This window comes from Chionomys nivalis, chromosome 4 (assembly GCF_950005125.1).
Source record: "Chionomys nivalis chromosome 4, mChiNiv1.1, whole genome shotgun sequence".
Classification (NCBI taxonomy): domain Eukaryota; kingdom Metazoa; phylum Chordata; class Mammalia; order Rodentia; family Cricetidae; genus Chionomys; species Chionomys nivalis.
In genome coordinates this window covers 59055716-59079023 of record NC_080089.1, presented here as the reverse complement: position 1 = coordinate 59079023, position 23308 = coordinate 59055716, and the positions used below count along the sequence as shown (strand labels likewise).

General features: G+C 38.6%; 1 protein-coding gene across 7 annotated transcripts in view; it reads right to left on the bottom strand.

Moving 5' to 3' along the window:
- Positions 1-3336: 3336 nt before the first annotated feature.
- Positions 3337-23308, bottom strand: part of Myo9a (myosin IXA) — a 197297-nt gene continuing 177325 nt past the window's right edge. For 5 of the 7 annotated variants that reach the window (XM_057766444.1, XM_057766445.1, XM_057766447.1 and 2 more), the window contains 4 exons: positions 22651-22704; positions 10589-10791; positions 8856-8977; positions 3337-7719 (listed from right to left, as the gene is read on the bottom strand). In XM_057766444.1, the coding sequence (XP_057622427.1) occupies positions 7268-7719; positions 8856-8977; positions 10589-10791; positions 22651-22704 (831 nt within the window). In that variant the 3' untranslated portion in view covers positions 3337-7267. The remainder of the gene's footprint in view (positions 7720-8855; positions 8978-10588; positions 10792-22650; positions 22705-23308) is intronic. The other 2 variants (XM_057766446.1, XM_057766450.1) reach the window with 1 other exon arrangement.

Below are 23308 nucleotides of genomic sequence, written 5' to 3'. Positions count from 1 at the left end.
AACATTAGTAGTCACTGGGCAAGTGGTGCCTCTAATACTTTTTATGCTAGAGGTGATGTTTTTGGTAAACAGGCAGGATTCATGTTTGCCGAGTTCCTTTTACATCTTTTAATCTTATGGCATGCCTGTGTTGGATTAACATTTTACATACAGGTGAGTTTTATTAGTAGGATTTACACCTGGGGTTGTTAACTAACAATGGTCATCTGGGTTGTTATAGGCTTGTGCTTGGAGAACAGTGTTCTTGTTATTCATGTTAACAGTATTTCATCTATATAATTATAGATGAACCCAATTAGTATTTATAGGAAGGCATTATGATTTGTGGAATTTAGATGTTGTAGTGTTGAGTGGCTGTTTATGACAGGATGTCATAAAGAGTTGATGACAGAATGGTGCATGTAAGGTAACGCAGATATGTCTAATAAGCATTAATTAAATAGTTGTAGATCAAAGTCATGGTTGAATTAATTGTATGTTTGATAAAGAATTTAATGTCTTATATAATAGTGCATGCTTGTATGCTTGGGGAATATAATTCAATGCACGATATACATAAACGTATTAATGTCTTATATAAATTTATATATAAGAAGAAGTTTAAAAAGAATGTCAGCTTTGGGTGTTGATGGTGGGGGATGAGTCCTTCCTTCTTGATGTTCTGAGAAAAAGACTTTTTCATTTCTGGTTTATAAGGCCAGTGTAATGTTTATACTATCGGGACATTTAATCTAGGTCAAGAATGTTGTTTTCAATTATGCCTGCAATAGGAATGAAGATTACGATGATGGCGAAATAACCGACTGAGGCTATTTGTCCGATAATGATGAATGGGTGTTCAGCTGGTTGGCCTCCCATTCGTGTGTGGATAAGGAGGTCAGCTACTAAAATTCAATACATTGTGTGATTGGGCAGGTTAGTCCTCGTTGTTTTGAGGTGTGGAGAAAGGGTATAAGGGCGAGAATAAGGATGGATAGGATTAGAGCTAGTACGCTGCCCACTTTGTTGGGGATAGATTGGAGGGTAGCATAAGCGAAAAGAAAATATCATCTGGTTTAATGTGTGGTAGGGTGTTAAGTGGATTTGCTAGTGTATAATTATCTGGACCTCTGAGAATATCTGGGAAAAATAAAACCAAAATTATGAGAGCTATTAATAGAAGGATGCTGAGAAAGTCTTTGACTGTGTAGTAAGGGTGAAATGGAATTTTGTCTGTGTCCAAATTTAGGTCTGATGGGTTATTGGAGCCAGTTTCATGGAGAAATAAGAGATGAATGAATACAAGGACTGTGATGATGCAAGGCAAGATAAAAGTGGAATGTGAAGAATCATGTTAGAGTGGCTTTATCTACCGAGAATCCGCCTCAGATTCATTCTACTAGGGTTGTTCCGATAAAAGGGATGGATGGCTGATAGGAGATTGGTGATTACTGTAGCCCTTCCAAATGATATCTGTCCTCAAGGGGGGACGTAGCCTATGAATGCTGTTGCTATTATGGCAAATAGAAGTACAATTCCTGTGTTTCGTGTTTCAAATATATTGTAAGAGCCACAATAGACTCCTCATTCTACATGGAGGAAAAGGCAGATGAAGAATATAGAGGCTCCATTTGCATGTAGAGAGTGGATTAGTCAGTTGTAGTTAACGTCTCGGCTGATGTGCCTAATGTGTAGAGTATGGGTAGAAATAATCCTGTGAGGATTTGAATGATTAAGCATAAGCCCAGGAGAGAGCCAAAATTTCATCATGATGAGATGTTTGATGGGGCTGGAAGATCAATGAATGAGTGGTTAATAATTTTGATTAATGGGTGTCTTTTTCAGATGATTGTCATTAAGTGTTTCTATAGTTGAGTAACAACGATGATTTTCATGTCATTGGTCATAGTTAAAGTCAATGTAGAAATTATGACAGAATCTATTCATATTTTAAGTCTATTGATTTCATTAGGTTGTTTAGGCACTTATTTGAAGCCTTCTATTTATGGTGGGTTATGTTTGTTAGTGGGAGTTCAGGTTGTTTAGCGGTATTAGGTTTTGGTGGGTCTTTTTTAGGATTAATGGTGTTTTTGATTTATTTAGGGGGGATGTTTAATTATTCCTTTTTGGTTACTGAGGGTTGCAGAGTGTAGGTATGGAAGGTGGAGGTGATTTTGGGGATAGCTTTTTCTAGTCAGATTAGATCTAGTAGGGTTAGAGCTATTTGTAAAGCTTATCTTAAGGGTTTTGATAGGGAGAATTTGATATATACTTGCTGGGAAATAATCCTAGGAAGGTTGAAAATAGTTTAGTAGGTGAGGGCTTGGTTGTTGAAAGGCTATTTGTTAAGTTCTAATGTGATGGCAAATCCTGCAATGGTTACTAGTATCATGGTATAGTTATGACTTAGATGGTTGTGGGTGGGATATTGTATGAGATGAAGAAGCCTGCTATGATACTTCCTAGGGCTAGGTGTTTGGGTTAATAATGGGTCATTTTCACTAATAATTGAAGAAAGGAATTGGGGTTTAGTTTTTAAAGCAAAGTAGATGACTTGTATGCTGTAGACAGCTAGTATTGAGGTGGCTACTAGTGTTACTAAGAGGGCTCAGGCGTTGGTGTAGCAGGTGTTGGCTTCAATAATTAGTTTTTTAAAATTTTTTTTAAAATTTACTTAACATTTCCACCTCCTCCCATCCTCCCTTTTCCCTTCCACTCCCCCTCCCCCTCACTCTCCAGTTCTAAGTCAGGGTGGCCTGCCTTGTGGGAAGTCCAAGGCCACCCCTCCCCATTATGGGGTGAGAGTTGCAGGTGCCAGAATATTGTTTCTCTTGCCATGACTTTGTCTCAGGTCTCTGAGTCTCACAAGGTTCTGATGTTTTCAGTTTAGTTTTTCCTGCTTTTTCAAGACAAGGTTTCTTTGTGTAACAGCCCTGGCTATTATGGAACTCACTCTGTAGACCGGGCTGCCCTTGAACTCACAAAGATCCTCCTGCCTCTGCCACCCAAGTGCTGTACCACCACCGCCTGGCTGGTTCTGATTTTAACTATTGTTCACCTCAAAATGCAGCTATACATTTTTTTTTCACAGAAAGTGAGCGTTAGGCGCCTTTAATCTTTCATCTTGGTATTCCCCCTCAACTGTCTTGACAGTCAGCAGACCAGTACCTTGGCTTTGCTCCTCCTTTGAATTCATCTGAGTTCTAACAGAAGTCACTTCTGCACTTATCAATTGGGAACTGGGTCCTTTCTTTTAACTTTATCAGTATAAAAAATCAACGTTGTTTCTTTGGGTTATGAATCTGATTGGGAGCCAGAAAACAAACCACACATACTCCATTTCTGGAAGCTTTGTTCTTTAATGAGCCATGAAGTGATTTGTTCAGCAAGCTGCTTTTGTGTGGCCATACAGTGCATATTCCGAGTGACGCATACTGCACTTCATACAAATGTCTCGCCCCCTCCAAAAAAACAAACAAAAAAAAAGAAAAGAAAAACTACAAAGTGCTGCTGATTGCATCAGGAATGTAATCAGTTCTGTGAATGAGATAAGTCATTGTAATAGAATTGTTAAACAGTAAAGTGGCATATTTCACAGGATGTCCTTTTATAATATACAGTATTTTAAAAATTTACACTCACCATACTTATAAATTACTTTAAATCCATTAAAATAATATAATACTAATACTAATCTGTAGTCCACACCTTTCCCATAGCAAATACAAATACTTTGTTCAAGAGGTGCAACTCTTATATGACCTAAGAGGGCTGATAAAGAGACATTGAGAATGGATGGGTACAAGGCAACAGGCCCATTGGTAGAGCTTTTTTGAAGTTTAAACCAAGAGATTAATAAGATCTAATACACTGGAGATTACCCAGTCAACACCAAATCAAGTATGGGAATGTTCCAGAGAAACATGGTCTAAGGACACAAAAAGTTGGGTCTCCTACAAATGACTAAAAATTTTACTACTAAGGCCAGCATGGTGTTGGGACACAGTGCTGGGAAGTTATCACAAGTGTGTGGGTGCATATAACACACCATTCAATACAGAAGAATGCAGGTCCATTCCCCACCAAGACTTAAGAGTGGGCGAGAAAACCAGCTGGACAACTTCTTTCTATAGTTACAACTCTCTCAGCTTCACACACCTCCTGAGAATCCTTTCTTCTCTCTAGCTTATCACTGATGAAAACATAGAGCTCACAGGCAGAGATGGGACAATACAACCTCCACGGATCACATCATGTCAGCATACTGTTCTGGCCCTATTGTACAACACATAATATCTTCACATCCTATGCAAGGTTAAGAGTCACAGCAGATTTCCAAAGCTGAGTTGGCCCTAGTGACCTGTGCCCTGAACTCACATCTTTTTGTCCCTCCCTAGCAATACTCAGAGAAAGAGGGTCATATCTCCCTTTATGTTTCAACAGCCCAGCGTGGCCATATATATCTAAATGGCAGGAAGTACAAACTATGTGCAAACTAAGCATGTTGCCTCCCTGAATTCTGCCTGCATTTGCTGTAGTATCTTCAATCTGTAATGCAGAATGAATTTGTTTCTGCTACATTTTCTATGATACACAGCTACAAACACATATTAATGAGTGGGTAGAAAAGAAAATATAGATGTTATTGAGGGCTAGACGTATGTAATGTGACTAGAATGCTCTCAAGTTGGGAACACGGGCTCCACATGTAAGCCACTCTGCTGCTGCCATGGAGATTCTTTTGATGCATTCTGAGTGAAGAAAAGCAGCAAGGCAGAAGCAACGGAACTGTGAACCTGATGCGGACTGTATCATGAGTGACTGCAATACACTGTCACTTTGTGATGATGCAGAGGCCCTGATAAGAACTGACGGGAGTAGAACATTTGGTTCTGACAGTACTGAGTTATGGCTTCATCTCTATCAGACCAATAGTGCCTGCTGACCAGCAAGAACAATAGCATTCTTTTCCTCAAAGAAGGCCTACACTTGCTGAGACATTCTTATGATTGTGTGGATTTCCCCCAGCGCATCCTGGCAGCTTGTTAAATGATTGGAAAATTACAAATCTAGCAACTGAAAAAGTTTTATTTAACTTTATTCAAATTCAGGATTTAGGTCCCTGAGAAAAATTATAAAGTCTTTTAATATCGATTACCTAGTTCCTACAAAGTGACCTATGTAGACAGTTTTTTCTCAGCCCCAAATTTACCTTATAGAAAAACAAGACAAACAAAACTGAAAATTTAGGTGGGAGAATGTATGTCAAGTGTTGTTTCCCCAGACCATTCCTCTGAAACAAGGGAAACTGTTCAACAGCTTAAAAAAATTTTTAAGTAACATTTTGACCAAAGTGGAGAGCAACAGTTAACACCCAGCAGTAGCTGCTCTCCTCAGTGCTAAACAGACTGTGTAAGGCCCAAAATAGTTACCCCACCTTGACACAGTCATGCTGGGTTCCTTTAGGACAATATCCAACATTCTTGTTAATGTTTGTGGGATATAAAACTTTAACATTTACTGACTGACCACCATCATTGGGGAGATTTCAAAGGTTCCTTCATGTGTTTCGCTCTCAACTATATATACCAGGGAGGGGAGACACCTGCTACCATGAGCTGTTGCGCAGAATGATGCTACAAGTCTCGTCTCTAGAGCTGGCCAATGACCACTGAAGCAGGGCGTGAGGTTCAGTGTTGTGCAAGAGGAGAGACCCTGCCTTAACAAAAGACTTATTATTCTCATGACTTCAAACGACTTATTATTCTCATGACTTCAAACGAAAGAAAATGAAGAAAACCGAAATTCAGGTTATAGGTGGTAAAGGCTCTTTTTGTAACAGTGCATATGGTAATTAAGACAAAATGTATTTAGTTACTTTAAAAATAAACATTTTCACATACTTAAGAAAGGGCATCATGTTTCATTTCACATACATTATAAATAGCAAAAAATTTTACTCCCACAAATGCTAGTACATGATGTTTCAAAAATTATAACTTAGGTACATGGAGACCACCAGTGATGAAGAAGATGCCCTTACTTTTCTCTCAACCCAGGGGTGAGTGGTTCTCACCACCTGTCCAATGGCCTCTCATCTGTAGGAAGAAACTCCATGGGAAAAAGGGGGAAGCACAAAGTTAAAAAGAACTAGGCATACTATACATGTGTATTTACAGTAAACTTCAGGAACAAGTATATTAACAAAAATAGCTTCAAGTAGTCCTTTTTTTTTTTCATCTAATACTGATGGTCTGAGGAAAAAAAAAGATAAAAGTTAAATAGATCATATTAAAACTTTCTAAATTTCTTTTGGCAGATTTCTATAACACTCATGCAATGTTGTATGTGAGTACTTGTAGAAAAATGATTACATGGTCACATTATTTGTCTGAGTCTATGGTGGTATTCCACCAGCAAGTGAATAGGCTCGGATACAGTCTTCAGTTTAGTCTATACAACAACAAAAAAGCCTGGATCAATTAAGATGAAGTCTTCACATTTAGGGGTTACCTAAATGTGTCTGTGACATAGAAACCAAACAAAAGACTAGAGGACTCTGACCTGATAATTAGGTCTATCATGTCAGTATGGCTACCAGAACTTTATCCCATGCAACATAGCTGGCAGGAACTAACCAGGAGTTAAACCAGTACTGATTACTATGATATCAACATCAACAAAACACAAAGCATGGTCTCTTCAATGTATGACCAGATAACTGAGACATGCTCTGATGGCTTAATGGAAATCATAGTTTGTTTCCAAAATATAACATGGAGTATTTTTAAATTAAATTTAAAATAGAGGATTTGGGCTTTCTGCTTATAAATCCTTGGGGGAAAATATATTCTACCACAGCTCCTAACTATCCCAAAACAAACTCAAAAGTTTTTGCTTTCATGGTTAAGAGAGGTTTGTATATTTTCTTCAAAAGCTAGAAATGAGAGTATTCCTCAGGATCACAATAGCCTCCTAGTTCAACAAGTATCTGTCGGGAAGGGAAGAGTAGTGCAGGAGAGGCAACAACTGTTGACCAAAATCCCCCAGGTCCTAGGTGGCTTTGTTTAGTGGAATCTCAAATCAAAGACAGCAGCCAAGGCACAGCTGGCCCATCCCTAGCAACCTTCAAAGAGGCCACTTCTGCAGGAAGCCCAGCGATCCAGCACACAGTGCTGGAACAAGAGCTAGGACCATTAGGACTGACTGTTATGGACAAAGTGACCAGAAGAGGCCCCAAAGATGAGATGTGTTTACCACTCTAGCCACATAGGGACACATCTGTCATTCAAACCATAAACTCATTATTTCCAAAAGGTGGTAGCTGCTGTGCTGAGCTGCAGTCTGGGTCCACAGTTTTCTTTCGGCCAGATGCGACTGTCCCCTCTGGGGTCTCTTTGGTTTTCTGAGGTGAATTTTTCACATTCTTTAGTTTTTGTTTGCCCTTTTCAGGGTTGAAGGTTCCTCTGCTGATGAACTGAGGCCTGTCTTCCAGGGATTTGGCTTGGCCTAGTGGTCCTTCCGTACCCAGGGCCTCACAAGCTGAGGCAGCTCGGTAAAATGGAGACTTGGAATAAATCTGAAATCGCTTTCTAGTGCCATGAGATGATGTAGTGTTAGATAAACAGGAAGAGTTGACTGAGTCCACAGAGTCTGGCTGCTTTCTTAGGTGTTTTCGCAACTTGCTTGAAGGCTCAGACTTGGCAGCTGCTCTCAGGGAGCTAAGGGCTAAGCTTCTCTCTAATGGAGACACAGAAGACAAAGTTGTGTGTGACAATGTCTCTTAAACATCAGATAATGAACAGAATCCAGTGCTCACAAGTAAAAATGAATTTGTCACAGCTGTGAGGGTCGAGATGATTTACTTTGCAGAAATGGCAAAAAGCTCTCGAGTTGGGCCTGGTGGTGCACACCTTTAATCCCAGAGCTTGGAAGGCAGAGGCAGCTGGATTTCTGTGAGTTCCAGGCCAGCCAAGAACTACAGAGTGAGAACTTGTTCACAAACAAATAGATCAACAAATCCTCTCCATCCAGTTCCACAAATACTTTACACTAAGTCCCAGAGAAGTCTGGTATGTCTGAGTATAAGGCCAGCAGAGACCTAGAACAGTCACCATCATTCCAAAGCCTCTGTCTCCCTGAGATACAGCACCTAGTCAAACACCTCCTTTGGTGTGACAGTTCCACCTCATAGCAGGGGACAGTTTTGGCACTCATTCTTGCAAAATGACCATGAGATTGATATGCACTGTGATTACTGGCTTTCCCCAACCCTCCACGGTAAGTTACCAAAATTAAATTACTAACTGCATTACAATGACCATTTGTGAGGAAGCATCACAAAGACCTGTGATTCCTTAGTAATCTGTCGTATTTTCATGTGAAATCAGTGGATTTGTAAAACAAACTATTTAGCTTGGGGATTTGTTTTGGTTTATTTTGTAAGATAGGGTTTATCCACAATAGTTCCATCTGTCCTGGACCAGGCTAGCCTTGAACTCAAGAAATCCACCTGCCTCTGCCTCCTGAATTAAACATGTGTGCCACCACGCCTAGCTTGGGGATTTTTCTTTTAACCATTAAATTTTTTAAAAAATTTATATATTTTTATGCGTGTGGATACTTTGCCTGCATGTGCACCAAGTGCCTGGTATCCTCAGAGGCCAGAAAAGGGCATCAGATTTCCTGGGACTGGAGTTACGAGCTGTAACCACCATGTGGGTGCTGGGAATTGAACCCAGTTCCTCTGAACCTGAGTGTTCCTAACCACTGAGCCACTCTTCCAGCCTAGCTTGAGAATTCTTATTCCTTCTTTACAAAACAAATTATATCTCTAGTATAATATATTCATTTATCAGCTCACTCAAAAGTGGTACCTTCAGAATCCATGTTCAAATTTTCTGAGCTATCAGCAGTCCCAATAGAAGCCTCAGACTCAAGGGTTTCGTCATCAGAGGCACGAGGTTCCAAGACGAGCATCTCAAAAGTTAGTTCTTCCCTATGAGACACAATCAACAAACTCATTAACATGATAGGGAGCAGAAAAAAAGATGACAGAAAGACTTTACTAAAGCAAAATTTAAATGACAAAGACACTTCTTACTGTCCCACTAAGGTGATGAAGAGTATTTATATGCAAAGCAAGAGATGGATGAAAGCACAAGATCACAGCAAATCTATGAGTAATGGTGGAGCTAGGGGTGGATGGGCTGATGTAGGTTGCTGTAACTGAGACGTTCTAAGATGAACTTTGTACTGAAAACTAGGAGTTGAAGATTCTAAATTTATTCATGATATATCAGCAAGACCTGTTCTCTCTCTGGACCTCAGCTTCTTCATCCAGAAAACACAGCTTGTAGATCCCTAGTAATAAGCCAGCTCTGAACCTAATTCTTTCTCTTTAAATCAAGTCTTCTCTTGTCAGACCCTTCTTAGCCTTATTTCTACTTTAAAATTGCCTGAAATTCACAGATCATCTTTCTCTTTTTTTTTAATTAAGAAAATTTACTTTTCATTTTCATACCAACCCCAGTTTTCCCTCCCTTCCCTTCTCCCGTAACCCTCTTCCTCCTTCCCATTCCCCATCCGCTGGGTGTAAGGCCTTCCTTGAGAAATCAACAAGACACACAAACTACCCTTTTAAGCATAGCCTTGCCAGGAGCTCACTATTCATGTGCAGTCACAGGTTTGAGATGTATGCTTATCCTTCGTACTTTACCTTTCCTAAGCATTTCCTATTTACCCCTCTATAATTCTATGTTCATCAGAGCTGAGGTAGGTCATCTTTTTAGCCCCGGGTTTGTAGCTAATGCCTCACTTTTTCCACAGCTGAACCCTAGCTGCTTTTCAGTTGCCTTAAATTCCAGAATCAATCCTGACATTAAAGTTTCTTGATTCTTCATGAATCAAGTTCTCAGACCTAAGAGGTAAGCTATAGGGACTCAAGGAAACCTTTAGAATTTCTGAGTAATCTATGTCAATCATAACTAGTACATAGTACCTTCAGAGAGAACCATGGGATGTTAATCCCTAAGGGGTAATGTCAACCCAGTCTTGACAAAGTGATGGAGGTAATAGAATTTCTTACCTGTTGTGATTTCAAAGAGAAAGTTTTCTCTCCCTAGTACTCCAGAACCAAGTACAGGTGCTGCCTTATTCTATCTAGTTGTTGGGCCCATGGTCATAGTGATTTTTAAATAATAACACTTGTTATTATTCCTTTATGTAACTCCAACTAGTGCTTACTCTTGGAGAGAACTTTGTCTTAGCCAAGGACTCTTGCTCTTCTTTTTGTGAAGCACATCTGGTTCTACAGGTTGGTCCCTAACCTGTCAAGATGTGATACCTCGTCTTGGTTCTCCATTGTTCATGCCTTTGGAATATGGACTAAGAAAGCATACACTGTGGATATTTACCCTCCTATTCCTACTGCATCAAGATTCCTATCTCATGAATTTCCACACTTACCCTGAGTATAGGTAATAAGACAACTCCATGTCCTTTGGACCATCTGACATAGTGCTTGACACAGAAGATAATGAATAAGGAAAAATAAAGGGGGAAGGAATCACAAAAGACAACTGGTATCTCCTTTCCTCTGAACACTTACTTCTCTTTCTGTAAATTCTCAATTTGCTCAGTCAGCACTTTTTCCTCCTGCTGCATTGCTGCTTGCTGCTGTTCTGTGATGTCAGTCTCCATGGCTGTTTCACTAGTCATGGTCTCTTCAGGGACATCAGACATGGAAGGCAATCGGACTATAACAGGAGAGGATGGACTTGGATAGTTTCCACGATGTATACGCCCCTTTCCCTGCAGAGAAAATTCATTTTAGAAGGTAAACTAACTATGTCAGTTTTATGTTGATCACTTTGAATAACAAATGTCCTTCCATCACATCATGAGAATGATAGGTCTGAACAGGCATAGAATATTTAAATAAGATATCATAAATCAACAAATTAAGTTAAAAATTCTATCAAGAACACTGAAACATGAACACACATTTCCAGCCCCGGGTGTTAAGAATTGTCATGTCTTCTTTTAATCTAAGCCGTGCACTAAATAGCTTCAAGCCAATTAAAACTTGAAACTAAGTTATGTTATGACAGGTGCCACATTTCATTTGCTCCAGAGCCATACCACACTAACATTGAAGATACATGTTGTTTTCAACATTATAAGAAGTTCGGCAGCTTTAACTCTATAAAGACAATCTCTCTAGAAAGATGTTTTTTACATGTCCTGAAACTCATACTTAAAGATACTGGATAGCTCAGTGGCATAAAAAAGGCCCAGCATTTCCTTGTGGTCTGCAGGTTCAGAAGAGATGGTGGAATCTGAGCAGAACTGTGAACATCTAGAGTTGGCAGTTACAGTACAGTACGTTTACAAATCTTTATCAGAATAAACTTATTAATGAAGTAGCTACAACTGTTTTGTTCAACAGTAGCAGAGATGGCTTAAAACTCTAATAAAATTACATACTCCATGGCCCTCCAGAAAAAATGCTTGCCAACTCTTGAAGCCCAGAATAACAGTGTATGAGTTGTTGTCCCATAAGACCTCCAAGGTTTGCATTCTAGACAGAAGGATAAACTGAAATTACCACAGTTCTTACAGATGTAATAGCCTAGCTTCAAGTCATCTGAATGATCTATATATAAATTTGATACAAAAATTTTAAACTTCAAAGACTGGATGAAAATGATGAACCTGCTAGTGCCCAAGGATCTCACAAAAAAAAAATAAAATTACTCTTTGTAGGTATTCATTGCTATCCCAGGCCTCAAAATACTTTCTACAAATCATTTTTCAAATCAAAAGTAGTCAGGAATAAGAAAAAATAAGACAATGCAAATGAAAACTAGTAAAATAAATAAACAGAAGACAAAAGCTCTCAAGGACTATCAGACAAACTTAAAAATAACCTGTTCAAGCAGGTGGCAAAACATAACTGAATTAAGTAGAATGAAAGTTAGGTCATAAGAAAAATCCAGAATCAAGTCAGGAGAAATCAACACAAAAGGATAATTTTATAGAAGATGGTAAAAGAGAGAGAGAGAAAAAAAAAGATCCACCACATGTTTAAGATTTACTAGGTGGATATGAGGTGAAGAGATAATAGATATTGATACTAAGTCAATATAACATTAAAAAAAATCAATTAACGATGTTAAGTGACTGATTTAAATGACTAATTTGAAGTCTATATATGTCTTCAAGTGAGGACCAAAATGTCAAGGTATTTAGAAACATTACTAAAAAACCAAGTCAAGAAAAAAAAAATCTTAGAAGCAGTCAGAAAAAAAAAAAACAAAAATTACTTGCAAACAAATAATAATTAGGTTCTAAGCTCCACAGAAACAATGGAAGAAAAAAATAAGCCAAATACAAAAAGCAAACACAGAGAGAGAGAGAGAGAGAGAGAGAGAGAGAGAGAGAGAGAGAGAGAGGAGAGAGAGTAAAATGATATTTTTAGGCTATGAAAGGAACAAGTTACCACCAATCTAGAACTGAACAGAAATCTTCAGGAATAAAGTAGAGAAAGAAAGGACAAAATTTGATCCAGGAAAGGAAAAGGTTTTGTTTTTTTTTTTTTTTTGATTTTGAAACAGGGTTTCTCTGTAGCTTTTGGTGCCTGTCCTGGAACTAGCTCTTGTAGACCACGCTGGCCTTGAAATTACAGAGATCCGCCTGCCTGCCTCTGCCTCCTGAGTGCCGGGACTAAAGGCGTGCACCACCACCGCCTGGCATCTAAAGGAAGTTCTTAATGGTAGGGAGGAAATGCCCAAAAGAAAAGTTAGAGATTCAGGAATGAAAATGTACGGACTACCTAAAACAAGATGTTTTGTATTTAAAATCTAGAAATAGCAAAAAGAAAAAATCTGCTAATAGCAATGAAGTCAGACAATGACACATTAAAGTCCTTGGATATTATCTAGGAAAAAGATCAAAAGAACCAATTAATGAACATTGAAAGGGTACAGTTTAATGATGTGATCTTTAGGTTAAAGGAGGATAAAACCTCTTAGAAGAATGAAAACAATGAATGGATCGAAACCTAGTGCCATTGTCCTTGGCTTCTCATCAGCCTTCATTGTCCGCCATGCTCAGAGAGCCCAGTTTCAACCCATGCTTATTCAGTCCCAGACCAGCTGGCCTTGGTGGGCTCCCAATAAATCAGTTCCACTGTCACAGTGGGTGGGTACACCCCTCGTGATCCTGACTTCCTTGCTCATGTTCTCGCTCCTTCTGCTCCTCATTTGGACCTTAAGAGCTCAGACCGTTGCTCCAAATTGAGTCTCTGTCTCTACCTCGATCCATCGCCAGATGAAGGTTCTAAGGTGATATGTAAGATATTCATCAGTATAGGATAGGGTCATTTCAGGTTCCCTCTACTCAGTTGCCCAAGGTACCAGCTGGGGACATCTCCCTGGACACCTCGATCCTAATACATGAACTGGCTTTGTGGGAGCTTAGCCTGTTTGGACGCTCACCTTCCTGGACCTAGATAGAAGACCTTCGTCTTCCCGCAGGGCAGGGAATTTGGAGGGGGAATGGTGTGGGGGGAGGAGAAGAGGAGTGGGGATAGGGGGAGGGGAGTGGGCAATATTTGGGAGGAGGGGAGGGATATGGGAAACGGGGAGCAGATGGAAATTTTAATTAAAAAAGAATAAAAAAAAAAAGAGAAAGGCCAAAAAAAATGGCATGTCTAAAATATACGTAATAATAAGGTTAATGTATATGAAATAAGATAAAACTGTGAGAATAAGATTAAATAAACAGTGGTTGGAGAGATTAAAAAAAAACAATGAATGGAACAATATCAAGTAAGGGGGAGGCAATAAAAAAAAACGAAGCTAGAAAGGAAAAGGAAACGTGTCAAAATAAACAAAACCTGCACAATAAAACAGATTTAAAATATAAATATAGAGGCTGGAGATATTCTTAGTGGTTAAGAACACTGGTTGCTTTCACAGAAGACTTGGGTTCAGTTCCAGCATCTACATGGTGGTTTACAAACATTGTAACTCCAGTTCCAGGAAATCAGACACCCTCTTCTGGTCTCCTCAGATACCAGGCATGGGTGGTACACAGATATATATGCAGGCAAAATACTTAGATACATATTTTTTTAAAAATCCAAATACAGCATCAACAGCATTAAATGTACATAGATCAGATAGTCCTATTAAAATTGAAAAATTATCAGAAACATGATATATAAGGACTACATATTAAAATACTCAAAAAGACTGAAAGCAACTTAGTATGGTATTTCACTTGGAAGGCTTTGAGTTTGAAGCTACTATAGAATACATGAGTTCCAGGCCAAGTTTACAGAGTGATAGATACTATGTCTCAAAAACAAAGTTTAAAAGAAAAAATAATGAAAAGCTGAAGGTCAGGTGCTCCTTAAACCCAGCACTCCAGCACTTGGAAGGCAGAGACAGGAGAACCTCTGATTTTTGAGGGCAGCCTGGTCTGGTCTATAGAGCGAGTTTCAGGGCAGCCAGAAGGACTACATAGAGACCTTGTTTCAAAAAAAAAAAAACTAAATAAAAGCTTGGCATAAAGTGAGAAGTGCCATTTATAATAGGATATTTCAGAGTGACAAAAGCTCAAATTATAAAGATACAGCATTTCCAAATTTGTATATGTCTATGTATCTATAGTCACAGTTGCTATTAAATGAAGTATCCGTAGAATCACAGAGACAAAGCTGTCACCAGCAGGGTAATGGGGATTAAGTATGTGTGCATAGCAAACCATTAGAGAGCTAGCAAACACATTCTTCCACAGACTTAAAACGGACTATGTCCCATTTATTTGTTTGCTTGTTTACTTTGAGGCAGGGTCCTGGTTAGCCTGGAACTCATTATGTAGACCAGGCTGGTCTCAAACTTACAGAGATCTACCTACCCCTGCCTCCTCCATGCTCAGGGATTAAAGGCATGTGCCATGATGCCTTGCCTAAATTGTTTTTATACAAATTAGAAAAATATAACAAGTACATTTAAGGGAAGGGCATTCTAGGACAATTTTATATATAATCACAGGAACAAAAAATCTTGATGGTTTATAAACTGAAGTGGGCAATATATCAATGATGGTTTAACATCAATAAAATTTACAATTCCCTAAGCCAGGCATGGAGCTTGAGCGTGTAAAACCAGTGCTCCTAAGGCTGAGTTGGGAGGTCACTGAAACTTCTAGACTAGTCTGTGCTATACTGTGAAACATCTCAAAAAGGTATATTAAAAACCTAAAAGTCTGGTCTACAGAGTTCCAGGACAGCCAAGGCTACACAGAAAAAACCTGTCTTGAACAAGACAACAACAAGACAAAAACCCATGAAAGTCAACATTACACCACAATAACAACCTAGAAAACCAGGAATCAAATGAATGTGCTAAGTCTCATAAAGAATAAAAATCCTATAGCAAACATCATGTTTAGTGATGGGAGAATATGTTAATAATGATCACTACTGCCGGGCAGTGGTGGCACATGCCTTTAATCCCAGCACTTTAATCCCAGGCAGAGGCAGGCGGATCTCTGTGAGTTTGAGGCCAGCCTGGTCTACAAGAGCTAGCTACAGGACAGGCTCCAAAGCTACAGAGACCCTATCTCGAAAAAAAACAAAAAACAAAGCAAAAAAAGAATGATCACTACACTATACTGAAGGTTCTAGTTCCTTTAGAAAAACAAGAGGAAGCTGGGCGGTGGTGGCACACGCCTTTAATCCCAGCACTCGGGAGGCCGAGGCAGGCGGATCTCTGAGTTTGAGACCAGCCTGGTCTACAAGAGCTAGTTCCAGGACAGGCTCCAAAACCACAGAGAAACGCTGTCTCGAAAAATCAAAAAGAGGAAGTGTAAAGACTATCAAAGAACAGATAAAATGATCATTAAAAAAAAATGATACAACTAGCAAAGTCAAAGGAATGCTCAGAACAATTAGGTGATTTCAAAGTCACTAAATATAAGATAAACACCAAAGTAAATTGGATATTTTATTTAACAAGCAACAAAAAAATAAAAATCTTAATGTGTAACACTTTCAAATATAGTATCAACTTTAATAAATACAGTTAAAGATAAGTAAGCTCTCAACATAAAATAATAAAACTTATGATATACATGGAAAAATCATGTTCACTGGTGGGAAAATAAATACCAATAAAACAGTAAATCTCTAAAAAGCAATTTACACATGTAGGGTCATCTCAAAAAAAAATCTCAGGGGTTTTGTATAGGTGAGTTCATACTCTATATGAGTTACAAATAGCCAAAACTGAAGAAGACAGAATGAGTTTTTAAACCAGTTCATTAGAAAGCTAAAGTAAATGGGTCAGTGAGGTGACTCAGTAAGTAAAAGCACTTGCTACACAAAGTTGACAACTTCAGTTTGATTCCCCAAACCCACATTAAGAAGCCAGAAGCAATGGCTTGCATCTAGAATCTCAGCATTCCTATGATGCAGTAAGAGGCAGAGACAGAATTTTTGGAAAGCTAGTCTGGAGTAAGCAGCATGACAGAAATAGGAAACCCTGTTTCAAAACAAGGTACAAAGAGAGAATGGACTTCCCAAAGTCCATTTGGTACAAGAGAGAATGAACTTCCTTTGTCCTCCATACACACGGGTAACATGCCCATTCCTCATCTACATGACACACAATACAAAAAAGCCAGATTAAGTAAAGTAGTAGTACTATCAATATAATAGTCAAAATGAGGTTACTTAAAAACAAATAAGAAATACAGAAAAAACAATGATACAACAATGAGGGCACTAAGAGAGACTGACAAAGATCTAATCTACATGGGAAGTAGAAAAAGACAAGATCTCCTGAGTAAATTGGGAGCATGGGGACCTTGGGGGAGGGTTAATGGGGGAAGGGGAGAGGTAGGGAGGGGAACAGAGAAAAATGTAGAGCTCAATAAAAAAAAATGAATCTTTGAGAAGATATTGATTACAACCTTAGTAAATAATAAAAATTCTTAAATATACCTTCAAAGTATTAATTAAACTAGATTACACTAAAATTAACCTTTGTCCATCAAGATAACTTATATTTTGAGTCAGCGACTTGTTATGAAAGTTAATAATGTTATGAAAGCAAGACTGGGCTTCAACTGCTGATCATCCTACCTCTAACTCCTAAGTGCTGGGATTGCTTACATGTGCAACCATGCCTGGCTTGAAAGACAATTTTATTTGTTGTTGAGACAGTGTTTCCCTGTGAAGATGTGGCTGTCCTGGACTCACTCTGAACCAGGCTGGCCTTGAACTCAAGAGATTCATCTGCCCCCAAGGGCTGAGATTAAAGGCACTTGTCACCACCAACGGCTCAAAAAGCCACTTTTAAGAGAGTTTAAAAAAAAATCATAAAATGGAATGCTTGCAACAGAAATAACTGATCAAAGGATTATAGGCAGAATTCAGAAATTAGAAAAAAGATAAACAATCCAAGTATAGAAAAACAGAAAAGCATATTTAGCATGTTGAGAAAACAAGGTATATCTACAAGAAGGCTGAACCTACGTGTGCACATTAGAGTCACAGGAGAGAACTCCAAATTCAAGAAGTGGCATGCAAATACTAATGGCTAAAAGTGACAACAGAAGGGCTGGAAAGTTGGCAAACCAGAGATTCCTGTACACTGCTAATTATCATTCAGCCATTTTGAAAAATGCTAAAAGATATATCCCATGACCCAGCAATTTTTTTCTTTTTTTGGTTTTTCGAGACAGGGTTTTTCTGTGGCTTTGGAGCCTGTCCTGGAACTAGCTCTTGTAGACCAGGCTGGCCTTGAACTCACAGAGATCCACCTATCTGCCTCCTGCTGGGATTAAAGGTATGTGCCACCACCGCCCGGCACAATTTCATTCTTATGTATTACCCTAACAAAAATGTGTGTATGCTACCTATTCCTCCAAACAAAAATCAACTGCCCATAAACAGGCCCATAAACTGTTCATAAAGAGTACACTGAATTAACTGTGGTATATACATTCTAAAATAGGATACAGGAACAAGAGTGAGCTGAGTTACAACTAGGCACAGCATGGGTAAGTCTTATACATAAAAAGCGGACTGAAATGTCAGATACAAAATATTCCATAGTATACAACTTCACTAATATGCATCTCAGAAACAAAACAGCACTGTGCTCAAGGATACAAATTTTGGAGGCATACAACAAAGAAAACAGGAAATATTTGCTGCAGTCAGTCTTTAAATGCCTAGTCTGTTTTTAGGTACCCTGTTTTGATTTTGATCATCTTATATTGATGCTCTATTGTAGTTCTATTGCACTTAGAAGACTGAGGAAGGAGGACTGCAAGTTCAAAGCAAGCCTGATATATATGGTGGGAAAAAAAAATCAGTAACAGAAAGCTCTGACTAATAAACCTAGGTGAGAATGCTGTAAGCCTAGTCTACAGTTGGTTTCCAAAACTAGCAAAAACATGGATCCAAATGCTTTAATGAGAAGGATTCTGTTTACTTTTTTTCCTGAAGCATGCATGGGCAGCCCATATAAGGTGGTTCTGTTGAACTTAACCATATTGGGTTTCATGCTCTAAGCTAATGAGGATGACTGACCAGGTCTCTTCATCAAGGGGACACCAGATCTCATTACAGATGGTTGTGAACCAGCATGTGGTTGCTGGGAATTGAACTCAGGGCCTTTGGAATAGCAAGCAGTGCTCTTAACTGCTGAGTCACCTAACATTACTTTTTATTTTTTTTTAAAGATTTAAATCAGTAACAATGAAGGATAGAAAATACACTTTAGTGCTAAAATGATTATGGCCTATGAAAGAGTTTGCTATAAGGTTCATAATGAAAAAAGGATGCAGGAAGGAATAGCAAGACATAACAGATGGACACAAGCTCAATATTGTCAATCATTGTAAGCCTACATAGCTAAAGAATGATGATGAAATATGATTTTGACTATGTAGAAAGACACCTCCCTTATGGGGAGTTATATTTCCTGATGATTCAAAGAAAGTACATGTAACTGGGGTTTGTGGGTTGAATACATCAAGAGGAAGAACTGTGCAATATCCAGATAGAACTAGACGTAAATAGCTAGAAGCACATATCTTAGAATCCTAACAGACAATTTACCCCAAATACTAAAGGATCACTGTTGTCATTCATTGAGCCACAAAAACAGGAACTGAATTCTCAGACTATGTCTGAGGGATCTTCTTTCCTAGAAAAGAAAGGTTCTTTATCCAAGTTTTTTCTAGAAGACTACCAGTCTTGCTTGGTCGTCTTGCATAAAGTCCACACTTTGTATGATATCGAGATAGGAGCTTTCTATGGTAGTAGGTATTGAGGCTGATTCAAAAGTTGTATCCCAACACCTGTAACTATGGTTCATCCCATAATAAGAGTTACTAAATACTTTAAATATAGTCACTGTATGTTTGCATATGTCGTTAGACTTTCTGTGTAGTGCATAAGCCAGCTAGAGTATTGTAGTACAAGAGTCTCTCTCTCTCCTCTCCCTCTCTCCCGGCTCTCTCTATGTTGAGAAATTTAACCTAGGGCCTCAAGCATGATTGAAACAAGTACTCTACCACCAAGCTATAGCCCCAGCCTTGGGTACAGTGCATCTGAATATAGTTCACAGGTTCCCATTAGGGATATTGAGGCATTCCCAAAAAAACGTACAATCTGAACATTGCTTTTATAATAGTGCTAAGGTGCTATTTGCTCTTTCCATTTACTGACATTTACTCTAATTAGATAAAACCAACAGTGGGTAAAAACACACTGTTGACACCTCCACATGACTAAGACAATGGTATAAAACTGTACTACTGGTCTTCATATTCTTTAATACCATGTATTCACAGCTAAAAAACAGTTTCACATGCCATCAGTTAAATCATATAATTATTAACCATTAACGGCTAAATTCATTTTTTTTATGTACAATAAAACGACAGGTACACAAAAAGCACTTTCCCCTGCAATATGCTGAGGGTTGTCCTAGTAAACAGTATTTGTACAACTACCTACTACCAAGGTTTATGTTGGGGTTTAAGCTCCACTAAACCTCTCAGAAGGGTCACTATAGCAGGTGAAAACCTGACTAATAAGGTCTGAGTGTAAACAAAATAAATTAGCTCACATAAGTCTTTTAAAATCATGTCCTATTTATTCTCTCTATGCTCTCTCTAATGCCCTCATGATGTTCCCCTTCCAATGTTTCTCCTCAATGTTCCTCTTTTGATGTTCTTTGCTGTCCTTCCCATCCCACAAGGTTTCCAGTTTATATACCCACACAGACATAGTAAACAATTTTCTGGGAAATAACAATGATGCCAAGCATGCATTTCTTAAGATTAACAGGATGGATATGTCGTTAGACTTTCCTTTATATTTTAGGGGTAAAGATACAGTTTCCTAGACTAAGACCTTGTGTCAAGTGAAAGGTAAAGGTAAGTACAGAATATTAATAGCTTGCTAGAGCAGAGCAACTCAGGTTCTCCACCTGAGTTGGCTGTTAGAGAATTCAGGGTCACCCAGACATGTTTAGCAGTAAAAGCAGACATACTATCTCTCCTGCTCAGGGCTCCTTTCTTGTCAGTAAGTCCTGTCAATATGGATAATTGTGGGGGACTAGATTTATGTAGATTTGACTATGAGAACAAACGTTTGGCTGAGTGAATGCTTTCATACCAGTGTCTCATTACAATGTGTTGCCAGTACAGGAGGAAGTTATCACAATAAATGATTTATACACTGCTGGGATATTTTCGGATGAATCCCATTATAAAAGGGAGAAGAGCCAGAATTGACAGTGACTATCCAAAAGACAAGTGTTCCTGAAGCTCTGCAAATCAGGTTCTCCACCAGATCATACTTGTGGATCTGTCTATAGATCTGTCAAGTGTACTTTTACTGTACAATGCTTGTGACTCACAGCAACCTGTTTAGCAAGCTGAATGACTTAGCTGCTTTTATCTTTAAATACTGGGCTAACTGACAAAGAATGACTATTCACATAGGAGTATATTGTACAGACTTTGACCCTATTAGAAAGGAACCTATTATTTTCAAAGTCACAATTTTTGTCATTGATAACACTTTACGCTTTCTAAGCAAATAGGAGAATTTTGGAAAACTTGTAACTGTCCTGAAAATTTGACAGCTTCTAACACCATGTCAATGCCATCACTAAGAATTTAGGCAGAAGATGAAGTCCGATCTTAAACCAGCGGTTCTCAACCTGTGAGTCACTACCTTGACAAACGTCTATCTCCAAAAATATTTACATTATGATTTATAACAGAAGCAAAATTAGTTATGAAGTAGCAACAAAAATAATTTTATGGGCTGGGCGGTGGTGGCGCACGCCTTTAATCCCAGCATTCGGGAGGCAGAGGCAGGCAGATCTCTGTGAGTTCGAGGCCAGCCTGGTCTACAACTGGAGCTAGTTCCAGGACAGGAACCAAAAGCTACGGAGAAACCCTGTCTCGAAACTTCAAAAAAAAAATAATAATTTTATGGCTGGGGGGGTCACCACAACCTGAGGAATGGTACTAAAGGGTTAAAGCATTAGGAAGGTTGAGGATCACTGACTTAAACGATAGTGGCAATATATACAGAGATGGCAAGTCTCATCTGACTGTTAGGAGAGTAAATCTGGAGCTCCCACTCATCTTTAAACAGCAGTGTAAAACAGTCAAACAGAACTGCCACACAACACTACAACAGTATGCAGAATTCTGTTTACTCAAATTCTTCCTCCAGATAAAGGCTGTCTGCCCTACAAAGGAAGTTTAACCTACAACTCCCCAGATAAAGGTGTAGTCTGTAAAGAAGTGAGAAGAATACAGGATACCAAGTCTATGACTAAAATTTTAATATAAAAAAAATGCATCTGAAAGAAAGTAATAGTGACATGCTATTAGGGCTATATTCTGAGGAAAAGGGAAGCTTGATATAGTAGAATTGACTGTTTCTACAGTTTCTCATTAATAGTGAATGATACCTGTACTTACAGGTCAGTAAGATAGTGCTTCCCGGTAAAATGGGTATACAGAGATGGATATTTTGGAATTAGTTTCCACACAGCTTGGTATTTTAGTTTTCTACCCTTCCATTTCTCCTTTACATAAACAGTGTTAATAAAGAGAGGCAGCAACAACATAATCTTGTCTGGCAAACACTTAAGTAGGTAAGAGCTGTATTTCTATATCTTGGAAGATACCATTAGAGTCACAGTTATGAACAGATACATAAGCATTACTCATGATAGATACTGAAAATCATACAGGTATTTCAAATAATAAAGTGAATTTGCTAGGAATATAGCTCATACAGCAGAACGAATCTGAGAACCTTAGTTATCTTCAACCCCCATGTTATAAAGATTTAACCACAACAGAAACTCTAAAGGACTATCTGACAAGGAAAAAACAGTATGAACACTGTTCACCTGCATACGCAGATAAAGTGAAGGACGTAAAGAAAGTGATTAAGAAAAAGGCATGTGAAGGCTGATCAAAAAGTGGGCCCTGAACTGGGTTTGAACATGTAAGGCAGACAGGCACGAATGACTGACAGAGCAGAACATTTCCTGGATGAGTGAGACACGATGATGTGAAGTGACTAAGACACATTGCAATATTAATACATACCGAGACTGAACTGCGGGTAATGCTCATAAATCTAACTGCAATTAGTACAGGTTTCTGGATTAGGAAGGACATGAAAAGGAAAGCAGAAGGTTAGAATGTACATGTCATTGCCCCATTAAAAGAGAAGGCTAAACCTTTCAGTGGAATGATATATCCATTCTCTGCAGTACTGGGGAGGAGTACAACTTTTCCACTTGCTTTGAAATACAGTTTTGTAGTAACGAAGCTCTTTCCTTCCTTCTTAAGTCTAATAATTTAGATCTATGAATACTGAGCTAAATTAATACAAAAAGGCTTTTCTGTTTGTTTGCAGTGCCAAGGATCAACTTTGTCTTAAAGACAAGCATCAACTCATGTAAAGCCTCAGGCCAAAATTTTGATTTTAGATAGGATTTCTATTTGTAATGTCTTGTGGAGATTTAGGTCGTATCCTATGATGACTGTGCTTGCTAGTTTTATGTCAACTTGATACAAGCTAGAGTCATTTTCAAAGGCAGAAACTCTGTTGAGAAAAATACCTTCATCAGACTGGTCTGTGGGCAAGCCTGTGTGCGGTACATTTTCTGGACTGAAGATTATATGGGAGGGTCAAGCTCATTGTGGCCAGTATCACTCCTGTACAGGCAGTCCTGGGTAATATATATATAAGCAAGCAAGC